The following is a 17,827-nucleotide window of genomic DNA, read 5'->3' as shown; positions in this document are numbered from 1 at the left end:
AGAAAAAAATGCCACCAAGCGAGGTGATCGTGGGGGAATCAATAATGTTTGTAAAGTATCTGAGACACGGCAGATCACTAACAGAGAGGAATCACTTTTTTTGTTTTGTTTTGTTTTGAGACGGAGTCTCGCTCAGTCGCCCAGGCTGGAGTGCAATGGTGCAATCTCGGCTCACTGCAAACTCCGCCTCCTGGGTTCACGCCATTCTCCTGCCTCATCCTCCCAAGTAGCTGGGACTACAGGCGCCTGCCATCATACCAGGCTAATTTTTTGTATTTTTAGTAGAGACGGGGTTTCACCGTGTTAGCCAGGATGTTCTCGATCTCCTGACCTTGTGATCCGCCCGCCTCGGCTTCCCAAAATGCTGGGATTACAGGCGTGAACCACCGCGCCCGGCCGAGAGGAATCACTTTTACACGTAGGAACTTGAAGGCTGTCGTGCTGTGCTTCGTCCTGAGGAAGGAGTCAGTGGGCTGGATTCTTCCATACATTCTGCAAGGAAATCATTGCTATTACACATAATAATTCTAAAAATCTAAAGGAAGCATATAGGAAGAAAGCCAATTTAAAATATTCTTCAGGCACAACAATTTAGGATTGTTTCTTCTTTGATACGTATATCTAAATTTTGAAATGTTGTATGAAATATTCTTTCTGTAGAATCAAAACATATTCTTTGGGGTCATTTCTTCAAAGAGAGTGAAGAGCAGTATGGCAGCATTTTAAAGATTTGGTGTAGAAATGAACCACTTAACTTTAATAAATTTGGGCATATAGCATTCCTACCTCATCTTGCTGTTAATTTCTGTTTTTAAGTAAATGATATTTCGAGCGAATCATATAAAAGAATTGAAGACATTAACTGTACTTATCTGATTTGGACACTAGAGGGCCTCCAAGGTTGCAAAGATTCTTCTTTTGATTTGCTTTCAATTTTTAACGGAATCTTAACCTGTTAACACAAAGAAATGTTTTTCATTTTTATTTATAAAATATTTATCGACACAGAAAGATATAGTGTCACATATAACATATCAAATAACATAAGTAAACTTTACGCCTGTGTATCCCCCACCTAGTAACATACAGAATCTTACTCAAATCTTTTCAACCATGTGTGTGGCCCCAATCTCATTGCCCATGCTTCTGCGTCCCCAGCTCGGAAGTTATACTCGTTAGACTTTATGCCTTTCTTTTGCTTACTTTTCTTTCTAGTTTTGATACATACATATGAATCTCTAAACAAATTATTATGTAGTTTCCACAATACTGCTTGAGCTAAAAAACAAAGTACAGGAGAATACAAACAATATGATGTCATTTGCATATGAGCACATGCGCTTACTTTGTGCCAAGTAAGCAATAGAGAGCCATTCTATTGAAAGCAAATATGTCTCTTCTTGAATTTTTTTCATCTTAAAGTTTCTTGAAGAGAAATGGCTTTATGATAGTATCTTTAGGGTCCTTTTTAATGATTGGTGGCACTTAATCATGGCTTGGAAGCCCTGCTATACCCCTGCCTTTTCAGTGAAAGCCATTTTTTTTTTTTTTTTTTGAGACAAGAGTCTGACTCTGTCACCTAGGCTGAAGTGCAGTGGCGTGATCTCGGCTCACTGCAACCTCTGCCTCCCGGGTTCAAGTGATTCTCCTGCATCAGCCTCCTGAGTAGCAGAGATTACAGGTGCACACCACCATGTCTGGCTAATTTTTTGTATTTTTAGTAGAGATGGGGGTTTCACCATGTTGGCCAGGCTGGTCTCGAACTCCTGACCTCAAGTGATCCGCCCACCTCAGCCTCCCAAAGTGCTGGGATTAAGGTGTCAGCCACCACACCCGGCCCAAAAGCCATATTTCAGGCAAAGGTCAAGGCCATTTACTCTCTAGTTCAAGTGGTTTCAGCATTGGAATCACCAATTTTTCTACAGGGCAAAAGTCTTAAAAATTTCCTTCATCAGTTGATTTTGTTTTATGGTTACTAAGTCATCTGACATGCCCTGTGTTTTTTATATTGGTGGTGATTGTGCTAATAGCTTAAAAATAGTAGTTTTTATTTTTATTGTAGAACTGAATCTGATCATTAAAGAAAAAGTATAGAAATATTAGTAACAATGACAATATAACCAAACTCTTACACATAATCATTATTAACATTTTGGCATATTTCTATCTGTCATACACACTTCTAATCTTGCTTTTGTATATTTATATAGCTATGATCACACTACACAGAACATTTTTACTACCATAACATTACCACATAATTATGGGTACATGTTTTTATGAGCTTATCATAGCTTCTATTTGTGTGGATGTACTGTAACTGCCTCATTCACTTAGGTTACATATGTAAATTGTTTCCATATTCTTTATATGACTCTTTCTTGATTTGAAATTATTTACTTAAGTGACACTTCTTCAAAAGGATTCTCGGGTCAGAATACATAAACATTCTTAAAAAGTTCTTAAACTTATGGCTATCATTTTCTTGAAGTGTTATGTGAATTTACAGAGGTTTGGTGAGCCAATGGTTATGCTCAGTATTTACGCTCACCTTTAATACTAACATTGAAGCTCCACAAATAACTTTTTTCCAAAAGTGTTCATTATGAAAATAATTCAGATATTTTTGAAGTGTAGAAAGTAAAATATCTCTTTCATTTTCAATCCCAATATTAAAAGTTTGATTTCTTTTTAGACTTTTCCCCTCATGCATTTACGAATGTGTGCAACATATATGTACAAGTGCATTGTGTGTGCATGGATAGGTGGAGTGTATGTGTGTATGTAAGATTGAAATATGCACTAGATGTTTTTGCATATTAATGGCTACATGTATCCCACCAAGTCTATAACAAGTTTATATTGCCCAAGCCCTGACTACTTTTCTTGTTGTAAATAATATAGCAAAAGCAGCCTCTACATATATCTTTGTACACTTATCCATGCATTCTTTTGGAACAAATCACTAAAAATGAAATTGTTGCCTGAGTTTTCTTATTAAAATTATTTTCGAATTTGGTAGGCATGCCCAGTTATTAAGTGGCATTTAGAGTTCAGGAACTCAAAATGTTAATGCAGTTTCTACTGCAGTTCCTAACTTATAACTTGAGACTAGTTTAGGAAATAGAAAGAATCCAAAATAGTCATTGGGTTCAACAAAAATTATTGAAGCTCATTATAGCTAAACAATTATCTTTGTTTCTTCAACAAACATGCACTGTTGACCGAATCTGGGTAGCGTTCAGGAATTTTTTTTAAGTGATACAAATTCGTCCCTACTTATAATCTGTGTCAAGCAGAAAGTTAAGGTAAGACTGAGATAAGAAACCTGTTTTTTCAGGCCGGGCATGGTGGCTCACACCTGTAATCCTAGCACTTTGGGAAGCCAAGGTGGGTGGATCACCTGAGGTCAGGAGTTGGAGATCAACCTGGCCAACATGGTGAAACCCCATCTCTACTAAAAAACACAAAAATTTGCCAGGCTTGGTGGCAAGCGCCTGTAATCCCAGCTACTAGGGAGGCTGAGGCAGGAGAATCGCTTGAGCCTGGGAGGTGAAGGTTGCAGTGAGCCAAAATCATGCCACTGCACCCCAGCCTGGGTGACAGAGACCCTGTCTCAAAAAAAAAAAAAAAAAAGAATCCTGTTTTTCAAATCTGATGTTTTTATCCTCTTCAATATAAGATCCATATTCTTTGCAAGGGCTCAGCGAACAAGTTTGAAGAGAAGCTCAGTCCCTTTTAGTAACCATTTTACAGTCCCATGTACTTTCAGTACTTTGCAGTCATGAGTCATCAGTACAAGGAACATAATAATTGAATGATCTGTAATGGCAGATCTGTGTTCTTTCCCAAGGATATGGAAAGATATGTTGGGGTGCTTTTTCTTTTGTAATGGACTCTATTGTAGATATACATACATATATGAGTATATGTGTGTGTGTGTGCGTGTGTGTGTGTGTGTGTGTGTGTATATACATATATATATATACTCATCTTACATATATGGGAGAGAGCCCTGGGATCTAACATATATGCATCTAACCCTTGTATTTCCAAAGAATAAACATGCTCAGCACAGGTGAGGTGCAGGCCCAGCTAACAGAGCAGCAGAGCCCATGCCTTCTGACCCCAAACCCAGCACTTGCAGTCACCGTTTGCTTGTTTTTCCAAACTAGGCAGCTGCCTCTGAGGTACCATCCTCCACTAAGTTATAATCTTTTATCTCAGGACGTTACAAGGTTTCATATTTACTGTGCTTTTTGACCTCAATGATTTCTCTGAGGAAGTATTTGCAAATAAAAAGGAATTGTCCAACATGGACCCCCAGGCAGCCCCTGGCACATGTCTCCCATCGAAAAGGGGGCTTCCCTGTCAGTCACTGGACTGTGTTGCAGCTTAACAAAAAAAATCTTACCACAACCCAGGTTAAAGAACAACTCTATGAATAGTAGTTCCTTAGATCAGCCCAACACTTCTGCCTTTTCAGACTACTTTCACACACTCCCTCATTTGTTTTTCAAATAGTGTGATGAGGCCAGAAGTTAAGGTGCAAGTTCTATCCCCATGTTGCAGATGAGGAGGCTGAGGCCAGAGGAAATGACATAAAGAGCCAAGATCACTCATTTCATGAGTGGTAAAAAGTCCAGAGAACTGGCCTCTTAATTCCCAGGGCAAACTCTTGCCTTAACTCACATTAAACGTGGCTTCTGCCTTTGGCAAATAATGGGTTCTTGGAGGTTTTGAGTTATACTGTTTCTACATTCCCTTCTAAATGGAAGAATTGAAGATCCCAAGAACACAGGAGGAAAGAATATACCCACTAGATGAAGAGAATAATCAATAAACCTGTAATTCCTAAAAAATATCTGTGGCCATGACATCTTATGATATTCAGAAAAATGCAATCCAATGACCAAAAGTCATTGCAAAATGATTCCAGTTTTATTTGCATTAGTCATTGAACAATAAAATCAGACAAACCCCAACTCACAATGGACTCCTGTCTTTTCCCCTCCAGCCGTATCCGCCTCACAGTTCTCTGCAGTCCTTCCCTTCTCTCCTCCCTCTGGGCTGACCCTCCCTAAAGTCCAAGCCTGGAATTTACTACTCTTCCTCCCTCTCCCACTTTCTGCTCCCCTTGCCCACCCTAACTTCCATCCATCACCTGCTGCTTCTCTCATATGGGTCTGCACCTGCTGCATGCTGGGCACTGTACCAGGCCTTTACTTGCATCACATCACCCCCAGCACCCTCCAAGGGAGTGCAGCTACCCTGACTGATGGCCAATTGTAGGTGAGGATGCCTGAGAAAACTTCAGTTGAGGTCTAAGTTCACACAGCTGGTCAGGGCAACCCTGGAATTAAATGTGTCTGTCTCACACCCCCCTCCCTTATGTTGCATCCATGGTCTTTGCCCACTTGGGATCTTTAAACATTTAAATGTGCATTTTTTAAATTAAAAGTATTAGTGTGAAAGCTTTTGGGAGCTAAGTCAGCTTGATGTCTGCCTAGAACTGTACCTGATATAGAATGGCTCTAAATAAAAGACTATCACATTGATTTGAACCTGCACTTTCACCCCACCCCGTATAAATGCAGCCCACTGTGAGCTAACGAGGCTCTCCTGGCTGGGCTGGAGTAATGCCAATGGCCCTTCCCATTCAGTTCCATCGCACTGAGGTCCAGTTCTACCACTTGCCAGCTTCGTTGGTGCTGGCCATGATACTTAGACTTTCTCTGCCTCAGTTTCTCCATCTATAAAATGGGCATGATCATAGGACCTATGACACAAGATTGTTGTGAGAATTAAATAGTCAATTTACATCAAGCATTTAAAAGGGTGCCTGGAAATATAGAACATACTCAATGACTATTAGTCATGTTTACAGTGTAGAGTGAGAATTTGTATGCATGCCTAAATTTTATGCACATATACAATACGCGTATTCTACATATAACATGGTTTTCTCGACATTTTTCCTATCTCATATTTAACTTATATACCATCTGTGCTCCCTTCTTCTGAGTTACTAAACTTCTTGATTTTCTTAAATTACTTAATTTCTATTTTATCAGGTTTTGTTGAGAACCAATTCATTGTAGACTTGGGAAATAATATATTCAAATTTATCAATTAGTGAACAAAATCCTGGCTTATTTGGAAGTAGGGAGTACAAAATAAGGTGTTTAAAGGACTGGAAGCTGTGGAGCAAAGGCAAAAATGAAGACTTCTTATTTTTAAGTGGGTCTCTGCTTCTCTCTACTTTCCTCAAATGGGGAGTGGAATTCTTTGAACATGTGACTAATCTGGAAATCCATTTCCCTGCTTGTATGTTTCAGTATCTTTAATAGCTTTGTTCCCTCCAGCTGAAAAATAATATCTCCTATCAGCAGCAGTCTAAAGTGTTCCCCAGAGAGTATTCTCCTCTTAATATAAGGTCACTGTGTTGCACTTGAGATGGCAAAATTCCCCTTGTTATGGTCATATGTGCCAGGGTTAAATGGAATAAATTCAGAAGCAGTGTGGGTGAGGACTTTTGTTTTCAAATATTTGGCAGTTTATTATGCAACTGAATTCATTCTCAAGACTGAGCAGCTAATCAGTCTACTCTTTCATGAAATGTTATTATTAAATATGATGTAATCTAATAGCATTAAGACAATGTAACATATGATACCATTTAGCATCAATAACCTGCATGCCACAGAGGCACAGAGGCTGTGCAATGTTTTTTATCAAACCCTTCATGTGATTGACAGATGGCCTGCGTCCATCCCTCTAACTTCTTAACTGCTCTGATGGCAGGATATGACTTTAGAGGCATTTTAATTCTGCAGGTGTTTTCAAAGGCAGTGGAAAAAACCTTTCACACAGATGGAGGGGATTTCCTTTGTAACATGCATGGAAGCTTTAATGAATGGTTGGGGGAGAGACACACGCATGAATAACTTTGCCTCATTCTGGGTTACCTCTCTAACTTACAGCTGCACTTTTCCGACAAAATTCCAAGAAATCCTGCAGGGCACTGCCTAGAATTCAGCAGCTTCAGTTCACTCACCTAGGTCCCTCCAGCAAGCTTGACAATGTGGCTGTAAAACAGCTCCTGAACTTAGCAGCACAGAAGAATCATCCGGAGAGCTGTCAAAAGTCCCAGTGCTCAGGCCACACCACTTACTAGTTACATTAAAATGTGGGGCTGGGCCAGGCGAGGTGGTTCATGCCTGTAATCCCAGCACTTTGGGAGGCTGAGGCAGGTGGATCATGAGGTCAGGAGTTCGAGACCAGCCTGACCAACAGGGTGAAACCCCAACTCTACTAAAAATACAAAAATTAGCTGGGCGTGGTGGCACACACCTGTAATAGCAGCTACTCAGGAGGCTGAGGGAGGAGAACCACTTGAACCCAGGAGGCGGAAGTTGCAGTGAGCCGAGACTGTGCCACTGTACTCCAGCCTGGGCAACAGAGCGAGATTCCATCTTAAAAAAGAAAATTGTGGGAGTGGGAGCCAGGCATTGGTACCTTTAAAGATGCCCCTGAGATGTCTGTGTGCAGCACCATTGGGAACCTCTGTCTTAGCATCTTTTCAGCTGTCTGTACTGGATAAACTTTGCAATCTCCATGTGCATGGCCCTTATTTTGTAAATGTTTTATTTCTTTAAATTACTGTATTTCAACTGAAATTAGTTATCATCTATTAAGTGCTAACAATTTGCTAGCTGTTTTCACATTCATTGAATTCCTCTAATCCCCAGGGTGCCCCTAAGAGGTTAGCGTTGTTTTCTTCATGCTGCAGTTGACCGAGCTGAAGCCCAGAGAGCTTTCTCTACTGGAGTAAAACCTCACAGTTGGTTAAGGGGCAGAGTCAGGCTTGCCACAGAAGCCTGCTTCTAGATGCAGTGGGCTTCCCCCACTCTTTAGCTGCCTTATTTTCCTAGTCCCACAAAATCTGTTATTTTGTACTGTTTATTCTGCTGTTGCCATAGACGTAATTTCCCTTCACTTTGTTAGTCTCGGGTGTCCTTGATTATATCACCTGCAAGTCAATAAGTCATCACCAACAGAGTCATAAACTACACAGCTGGAAGAGAATTAGGAGATTTATTAGTGCAATTCCCTGCCTGACACGTATTTCCCCCTAACATTCTGATACTTGCACATAATCAATGTGGGAAGGACACCAAGAAATTGCAATGTGAATCCTTCTCATTGTTTCCACTTATCCCTCACCCAAGTCCTTCTGGTTGGTATCACTACCCGGGGTCAGGCTGAGGCTAGAAGGCTCCAAAAGACTATGTCCAGTCCAGATCCCAGAGATGATATGGGGAACCAGGGTCTGAATCTTCCTCCCAACCCTTAAGCACACACACCTTTCACTAACCTCTCTTCTACCTGTCTTGTCACCTGATACTTTCAGGAGCAAATCTTATAAGCTCCAAATTTTGAAAATTATTCTTAAGATAAGTGGTTCCTGGAGAAGGCTTTGTTTGGCTTACTGGTCTTGTGGGAAGGTCATGGATATAACCAAGGCAGCCACTGAAGAACCATTCCTCCACCACCCACAGAGGTTTGCTTGTTGCTACTGTGTTGCATTTTGTCTGGGCGCCAATTTTGAATAGGGAACCATGCCACAAGGATGTCCTGCTCTCAGAGAAAGGCCCAAGGATGGCAAGTGAAAGCCACTGAGATGAATGAAATTTGCAATCTGCCCACTGGCCCTTTCCACCCTGGGGGCAAGTTCGTGATAGTGGCCTTTCTTATTCCTCCCTGAGGCCAGCACAGTGAGCTGAGGCCATGGCGTCGATATGATTCTGCAAAGATGGTAGGCTATTACACGAGCCTCATGATCTGTAAATGTTGTGTTCTTGGACTTTGAAATACAATTTAAATCTTATTTTCCTCAACTCCCTGCAGCACACAGGATGGAGCTTCACCCTGGGCCTGTCCCATAAGCCTTACCCACCTCCTAGGAAATAATCTGTGTAAACCACCTTGTGTGCTATCATGGCAAGAATATTCGTTATTCTTCACATTCCTTCCTCTGAACTACCTACTTAAACCTTTCTCTTGAATGCTCATTTGCCTTTTCTAGAGAGAGAGAGCTTTTATACACACTGAAGAACAGCTTCTTCACTCTTGTGTTTTCCTTTTATCTTCCACTGTCCCTGGTGGAGAAAAGAACAGGGAAGCAGAAGAGTCAGTGGAATTCAACTAAACAGACTGTTGTAGAATTAATGCTGGTGTACATTTGTTTCCAATGGGCAATTTTAGGAAATCATCTGAAATTTATAATGCAGTACATTAATAGTGATAAGAAAGATATCTGATAAAAGTAACAATGCTATAAATGTAAGAGTGTGTATTCATTAATATTAGAGTCTGCATTACAGAAATATGTGTGGGATACAGGTCTGCCGCTCTGTCAAGACCTGGTTTCTTCCTTCGTTATGAAACAGAGCTCAGCAGTGAGTCATGTTTGTAAAAGACATGGAAATTTAAAATAGCCGAAAAACATGAACTTGAAATAAATTTTATCGACCCCAGCATAGGGCTGTTATCTAAGGACCTGTGCATCAACATGCCCCAGGCCCGCACTGTTTCCTTTTTGGACAGCCCAAGTTCCACACCTTATACAGGAAAAAAAAATCAGACTGCATCTTTCTTTATATTTTTCATATTTGGGTGCTAGTTACCATGACAATTTCACAAATCATCATTTTAATTTCCTTTCTTCCTCCCCTCTTAACTCTTCACTTTAGTGCTGCAAATATTCCAGGATATACCGGCAAGGTTCATTTCACAGCCACCCACCCAGCAAATTCTAATATTCCATCAACAAACCCATCATCAGATTAAGAACTGCGCCGGTAAGTATGAATTCTATTACTCAGTTTGCTCAGATACATTAGGAGGGGAAATCCTAATTGTGTTTATTCCATTAAAGAACAATTAAATAGTAAAAGCAAATTTACATTGTTTTTGAAAATGTGGCATCAAGTCCGAAACAGAAAAAAAGATAATTTTCCATTTTCCTACTGAGGGGAACTTTCTTAAGCCTTGTATGTGTTTTCTTTTTGAATCTTACCCAAAATTACACTGAAAACCAGGTGTAGATTAATGTTATTATGAATGTGGCCAAAAGGGGCATATGAAGGTATTTCAGGCGCATTAGAGGAATGGCATCTTTGCTTCTTAGACTCACAGCTGTGCACACACATCACCCTTCTGCATGACCATCAGAAGACACATGGAACATACATCAGATACATAGTTACTTCTTGTGAACAGCCACCTTACTTTTATAAAAGACAAAATTCTGTTGAAAGTCACACATATTTTTAAACCCACATTTTGCAAATTGAAAGCAGGAGATGTGGCCAGGCATGGTGGCTCACGCCTGTAATCCCAGCACTTTGGGAGGCTGAGGTGGGCAGATCACTTGAGGTCAGGAGTTCAAGACCAGCCTGACTAACATTGTGAAACCTTGTCTCTACTAAAAATACAAAAATTAGCCAGTGTGGTGGTGGGCACCTGTAGTCCCAGCTATTTGGGAGGCTGAGGCAGGAGAATCACTTGAACCCGGGAGGCGGCAGTTGCTGTGAGCTCAGAGTGCCACTGCGCTTCAGCCTGGACAACAGAGTGAGACTCCATCTCAAAAAGAATCCCAGAAAACAGGAGATGTTAGATGCAAGGTTACCAAAGTTTTCTTTATTTGAAGCTACTAATGAGAAGCAGCACATCATTACTCATTTATTATAACTCAAATTTGAAAGCACCTGATGGAATTCCTGGCATTGCAAACGGTTTTGAAAATGCAAACACAGTCTGAACGATGTCTAGCGGTTGGCCCAGTGCAGATTAATATGCTAGCACAGTAGGAAGGCAGACTAGAGGGACGGCAGTTCACCCCCAAAAGGAGAGCTTGTTCTAGATCACATTCTTTTGGTAGAGGATTCATTCGTTTATCACACATTTTATTTATTTATTTATTTATTTATTTATTTATTTATTTATTTATTTGAGACGGAGTACTCTGTCGCTCAGGCTGGAGTGCAGTGGTGTGATCTCAGCTCACTGCAACTTCTGTCTCCTGGGTTCAAGAGATTCTCATGTCTCAGCCTCCCTAGTAGCTGGAATTACAGGCGTGCACTATCACGCCCAGCTAATTTTTGTATTTTTGGTAGAGACAGGGTTTCCCCATGTTGGCCAGGCTGGTCTCGAACTCCTAACCTCAAGTGATGGTTCCGCCTCGGCCTCCCAAAGTGCTGGGATTACAGGCATGAGCCACCGTGCCCGGCCTTATCAAACATTTATTGAGCATCAATTCTGGGCCAGGCACTGTTCAAGACACTGAAGATACAGGGATGAACAGACAAGGTCCCAGCTTTCAGGAGCTTATTTTCTCGTACGAAAGATGGACGGTAAAGAAGCACACAAGTAACTGAAGAAATGAAATAATAATCTTAGCTAGTGAAATGAAGAAGAAAGACTGATGTAGGAGAGAGTTCCTCAGAAGGGGCTTATTGAGCTTGGTGGTGAGGGAGAGCTTTCTGAGGAGGTGACTGTCAGGCCATGGGTACCAAGCCAGAGCTCCTGCTCTGATTAGCTTCTTAAAACTTTCAGAAAGGCAATGGCTATGAATGGGAGCAGCTGCCATGCATGGGCCTCTTGGGCTGTGGCTCCTGGTCCACCCAGCTGCTAATCTTTTTATTCACTCACCCATTTGCTGGTGGATTCACATGATCTTTTACTAAGTCAATGCATGTTTACTGTGCTCCAATAAATCACAAGAACTGTTTGCAAGGAGCTCACCATCTCGCAATGAGAAATAAACAATTGTAGCATACATAAGATGATGAAAAATGTCTTAACACTAATAATCACTTCTGTTGGCTGAGTGCTTTGTGGGTACTAACTCATGTCATGGTCCCAGGAACCCTGTGAGGAAGGGAACGTTACTATCCCCATTTTACAGATAAGGAAACAGGCACACACAAGTTGCCTGGAGCTCTGGGAGGAGGCACTAAAGAAGACTTCACAGAGGAGTGGCTCAGGCAGTGACTTGAAGGAGTGGGGCTTGGTCCCATGTAATTGAGGGCAGCAAGCATTCCTCATGGCACAGTAAAGGCACCCCAGGGGGCGGATCTCGGGCCCCAAACAGCCTGTTGTATGCCACTGCGTATAGACAATTCTATGCATCCCACAAGCCCTGAGTGCGTGGCCTTTTCTAAGGTGCCTGCCAGCAGGAGGCTTTATCAACACGTCTTACTTTCTGGATTGGTAATTTTCTTGCATCTCTCCAGGCCATTTGATGAGAAACATTTTAAAAGGAGGTCAATGGCTTTCTAGGCTAATAACTTGCATTTGTTTTTTTCTCAAGACACATTTTTTTCCCAGTCTCAATATTTGCATGTATTTAAAAAATAAATTCTGTTGTGTATATCATCCTAACAACATGATATTATGATGAGATATGGGTATATAGTAAAATGGTTACTATAGTGAACATATTAATATCCATCATCTCCATAGTTACCCATTTTCCCCTTCCCCTTGTGGTCAGAGTAGCTATAATCTACTCAGTTAGCAAAAATCCTGAATACGATACACTGTGACGCCCTGTAGTCCTCATGATGAATCTTACGTCTCAGGCTTGTTTCTCCTGCGTGTCTGCTACTTAGCATCCTTTGACCTACATCTCCCATTGCCTCACCCCCCCAACTGAATCCCTCATAACCACTGTTCTACTCACTATCTCTGTATATTCCACCTTTTATTTCTTTTTTAGATTCCACAGTAAGTGAGATTGTGCAACATGTTTCTTTCTGTATCTATTAGCAAAATGACTTCCAGGTCCATCTGTGTTGTACAAATGGCAGGATCTCCTCCTTTTTAAGGCTGAATAATATTCCATTTTCTTTATCCATTCATCTATCAACAGACATCTAGGTTGTGTCCATATCTTGGCTATTGTGAATATGATGCAATGAACACAGGAATGCAGATATCTTTATGAGGTGGTAATTTCATTTCCTTTGAGTATATCTCCAAAGAAGGAATACGTTATTTTTATGTTTAATTTCTTTAGGAATTAAAGTCTCCATACCGTTTTCCATAATGGCTGCACCAACCTACATTCCCATCAACAGTCTATCATTTCTCTACGTTCTCATCAACACTTATTATCTCTTGTCTTTTTGATGGCAGCCATTCTAATTGGTGTGAGGTGATATCTCACTGTGGTTTGTATTTCCCTGATGAGCAATGTTAAGCACTCTTTCATACACCAGCTCACCATTTTTGTTGTCTTTGGGGACATGTCTGTTCAGGTCCTTTGCCCATTTTTTAAATTGGGTTATATGTTTTCTTGCTATTGAGTTGTATGAGTTCTTTATAAATTTTGGATATTAACCCCTTATCAAATATATGGTTCCCAAATATTTTCTCCCAGTCTGTAGGCTGCCTTTTCATCTTGCTGATTGTTTCCCTTGCTGCACAGAAGTATCTTAGTTTGACATTGTCATATTTACTTATTTTTGTTTTTGTAGCCTAAGCTTTGGGTGTGATACACAAGAAATCATTGCCAAGGCCAATGTCAAGACATATTTTGAAATGTTATAAATCCATTTCCAAAGGCAAAGCTGGCAGACATTTAGACAAGTAATATATATTTACTTCATGTGAAGGACATAAAACAATGTCAAAATTAAATACATCCTCATATTGATCATTTAGACTCACTGTCCAAAGAGAGCTGGGATGAAAGCTTGTGGCTGGTTCATGATTTAGGAGGGATCCGATGCAGAGATTCTTTGTCAGTGCAGCTATAAACATTGTTAATCCCTTTGCTTTTTTTGTTCACAATCCATCTTCTCACCCCCAAATCTCGGACCCCACCCTGATCTCTGATTGCTCTAACATATCTACACAACACATAATCAAGCCATCCAATGTGTGATAAAAGTTTCCTATTATCTTTCAGATAAATCTCTATTTCTAAATGAAAAACTGTCCCCTACTGTTACTGCCAGAGCATATAACTTGTATCTTTCAGCCAGACTTTCATATCCAGATTCAGGCCCATAGCTGACTCTTGGGAGTCCTCGCAATCCCTCTCAATACACACATACTACACACATGGCTATCATCCATGGCCCTCACTATACACACATACTGCACATACAGCTGTCATCCATGGCCCGAGTGGGGACCCAGCGCCCTCTGAGGTAGCTTCTCTGGGATTCTTATTCTCAGGGTGCAGATGACTCTCTAGAGAAAGTGACACTAACCAAAGTGTCACCCACAACTAAGTGATGGCTCGTTCTGGGCCCAGATGTCAAGGCCTGCACCTCTGCCTTCTCCCCTAACAGCAGCTCCTGGCAAGCAGTGGTGTTCTGGCATGTAAAAGCATGGTGCAGAGGGGCAGGAGGGAATTAAAATGTGTAAAAACTCACTGTGCTTTCATAAGGACTGTGCCCTCTAGCAGGAAGGCCTGGCCCTTATGATCAGAAAATTGGGCCTTCCAGGCTCTTCACATCAAAAAGTATCACTCTGATTGTATCTAACACTATAATTTATTTTTCTAAAACTTTCCAGTGAAAGTATGAGCCTTGATCTCTCTCTGATGAGTGTCATGAGAATATAGTGAGCTAACTTCCTCCTGACTGTTTCTGCTTGATCTGATGCATTTTTTCCTGTTATTTCTAAGAAGTCGTCTTCACACGGGCATCCCCTGGGAACTCCTGAATATTAGCCGCTACTGTACTCTCACTGCTCCTCTGCAATAGGTTCCTCGCTTATTAAGAGCTAATGCCATTCCTATGGTGGCTGTCTTCAAACCTCTCTGTGCCACACGAGCTTCCAGTCCCTTCCCCATGCCCCTCTCAGCTGGTCTTGCCTGCTGCTTGCTGGGGCACCCAAGGTGACCCCTTCATTTTCCCTGCTAGTGTCCCCTCCTCCTCTTCACATCCCAGGCTCTATTTCCATCACTGCTGTCTCCCTTTTTCCCCAGGAAGACACACTCTTACTTTTCTAAAATATTGATCATTATTTCTGAGCTCTGAGTCCTGTGGTCCCATCAGTCCTGCTTCCTCCCTTCTGCCCCGCGGTGCTGGCCTCTCCCAGCTGGCCCGTTGTTCATGAAGAACCCCAAAGGAGTCTCCCTGTGGCTTCCCTGTGAGCTGCCACCCTGTTCTCCCCTCTCATTCCTTTCACTTCTAAACTTCTTGAAAAAGCAAACAGCTAATCTCCCGTGCCTCCTGCCTTCGCTTCCTTCCTGCCCACTCTCTCCTGAACCTGAACCTCCTGGCTCTGGATTCTGACACCAGCAGTCAAGTGACATGCTCCTGCCTGCCAGGCTGTACACTGGAAGGGCGACAAGAGAGAGGCCATTGGATCCGCTTGATGCAGAGGCAAGGAACAGTGCATTTGGCTGGATCTCTGTAATAGAGAAAACTGCACTGGTTGTTTGGAGGTTTTAAGTTGTTTAGGACTTGATGCAAAGGAGTCCATGGCCATATACTCCCACACTATATTTGGAGCAAAATGCATATGGCCCCCACAGTGCCTCAGGATGAACATCGGGATGGAATGCAAACTGAGAGGAAGGGACAGTTGAAAGAGATTTGAAGTGAGGAGATGGGATGTGTTGGAGGTGGAGAAGAAGGGATGTGACCTGTCTCCAAAGTTGTGAGCAAGGGGAACGCAGGCATAAATGCTTTTTCTAGCTCCGATTTCCATGACAGTCCAGTATTTCTTGCCCACACCCTCCCACCAGAATGTAACCTTCACAGAAACTTGCCTTCCCACCTCTGCAGCCATTTCTCACAACATATAATATACATATGTGTATGTGTGTGTATTTATATATATAAAGCAAAATAAAATATTAGTTCAAGGTGATCATAGCATAAAACAAAGCCATTTTAGATGTAGTCACTATATAGAGGGTTAATTTTAATTATTTTTAATTTTTTAATTTTCCATACCAGCATTGTAACTTGCTGCTAATACAAGCACTTCATTGTGTGTGTAATTCAAATAGCAACAGATTCACAACAAAATTCCTTCAGGCCATGGGCTTGTGGGGTTGCTCATAATAGCTGGCCCAACTCCTGTGATACTGGGACAGCCCCCTCCAGGCAGAATAGGGAGTTTGGGAATGCCAGTAACCCAAGGGGATGAAACATCACTTGCAAAGCATTCCACATTTTCAAAGCTTTTTAAAAAAAATTATTTTAATTATCACACCAAACTTGATAGGGCAAATTTGTTCCTACTGGGTATACAAGCAAAGTAAAATGAAGCCCAGTCATGAGCCTCCTGTGGGAACAGGCAGCTTAAATGCACTGGCAGAGCCGGTAAAACCCTGTACACCCAGCCTTGCTCACCCTCCCCCAGCAGCCTCTGGGGGAGGCCCAGGCCCCTCCCACCCACGTCTTTTCCTGGCCTCTGGCCTCTGGGTGAGGCCCAGGACCCCCACCCATGTCTTCTCCCAGCCCCTAGGTGAGGTCCAGAACCCTTCCACCCATGTCTTCTCCTAGCCTCTGGGTGAAGCCTGGGTCCCTCCCACCCACCATGTCTTTTCCTGGCCTCTGGGTGACCCAGCCATGTCTTCTCCTGGCCTCTGGGTGACGCCTGGGTCCCTGCCACCCATGTCTTCTCCCAGCCTCTGGGTGTGGCCCAGGTCCCCCACCCATGTCTTCTCCAGGTCTCTGGGTGACCCACCCATGTCTTCTCTTGGCCTCTGGGTGAGGCCTGGGCCCCTCCCACCCATGTCTTCTCCTACCCTCTGGGTGAGGTCTGCCCTCCCCATGTCTTGTCCTGGCTTCCCTGGGCCTTATCTGTCCGCCCCTCACTCCTCCTTGGAGGAGACTCCTCTTGATTCCCCTAGCCGCCCAGCCCGGAGAGCTCTCCCCTGCGTGCCCTGGGCCCTCCCCAGGCACGGTGCGGTGGGTTTCCTTGGGTAGCTTTCTGCAGATCACCCCCATCCCTAGCACCCACCATAATTCTCTGCGCAGTGCAGAGGTGCAATCCCTGAAGCTGAGTGCTCCCCAGCACGAGTCATCCTCGCTCCCTGCCTGCAATGCGCTCTCTCCTCCCCTTCCCGCACACGGGTATCATTAGTTGGATGAGGTTGTATGTTTGTATATGTCTTTTATGTCTCATTTTCCTCCTTTTTTCCCCATACTGTCTCAGCGTCTTACAGAAAGAAATGGCAGTTGACCTCTTCCGTCACCAGGCTCCACTGTCTCGACTGGTCACAACTGTGAGACCATACAACCCCTTCAACAAGAAGGACAAAGAAACCATAGACTACTAGAGGAGATGGCCCTGCGCAGGCTGTCCAGCTCTCCGCCTGGGGAAGGCTTGTGCGGCAGTGGGAAATAAAGGCGGCTTCTCCGCGCAGCGCAGTGTGGTGGGGTCGGTGCTGTTCTCCGCTGGCCTGCGCGTCCCTGCCCAGCCCCGCCTCTCTCCTCCCACAGGCAGCGCTCAGCTGGACACCGGGCGCCGGCCAGCCGCGGCTCAGACTCCCAAGCCGCCGGCAGCAGGGGAGCAGGGGCTGTGTGGCAGAAGATTCCTCTTTAGGGTTGGAATATTGGGTCTACCTAGAGGTTTCACATCGGACCACTTCGGTGCAGGGATTCTAGAGCAGAGAGCAGATCATAGATTTTAGAATCTCAAAGGCAATCTAGTCAAAAATCCATATGCTGTCAGTGGGAGTGGGAGCACTGAGCTACTGAGAAAGTGTGTTCTTCTTTTCTCGCAGAGGACATCACACAAGGGGACAACATCTACCCTCTCTTGGCCTGCTCCAGTGTTTCCCTCAGAG

At 43.0% G+C, this 17,827-nt stretch overlaps 1 protein-coding gene across 1 annotated transcript in view; it reads left to right on the top strand.

Annotated features, from left to right (window-relative positions):
- The window catches only part of SPMIP7 (sperm microtubule inner protein 7), a 52,997-nt gene extending 35,614 nt beyond the window's left edge, over positions 1-17,383 (top strand). The window contains exons 8-9 of the mRNA XM_032758119.2: positions 9,756-9,863; positions 17,194-17,383. Coding sequence (XP_032614010.2) covers positions 9,756-9,852 — 97 coding nt within the window. The 3' untranslated portion in view covers positions 9,853-9,863; positions 17,194-17,383. The remainder of the gene's footprint in view (positions 1-9,755; positions 9,864-17,193) is intronic.
- Positions 17,384-17,827: the final 444 nt, after the last annotated feature.

Source organism: Hylobates moloch, unplaced genomic scaffold (assembly GCF_009828535.3).
Source record: "Hylobates moloch isolate HMO894 unplaced genomic scaffold, HMol_V3 SCAFFOLD_1, whole genome shotgun sequence".
In the NCBI taxonomy this organism is placed as follows: Eukaryota; Metazoa; Chordata; class Mammalia; order Primates; family Hylobatidae; genus Hylobates; species Hylobates moloch.
The sequence above is the reverse complement of the archived record's forward strand: the minus strand, read 5'-3'. Positions and strand labels throughout refer to the sequence as shown.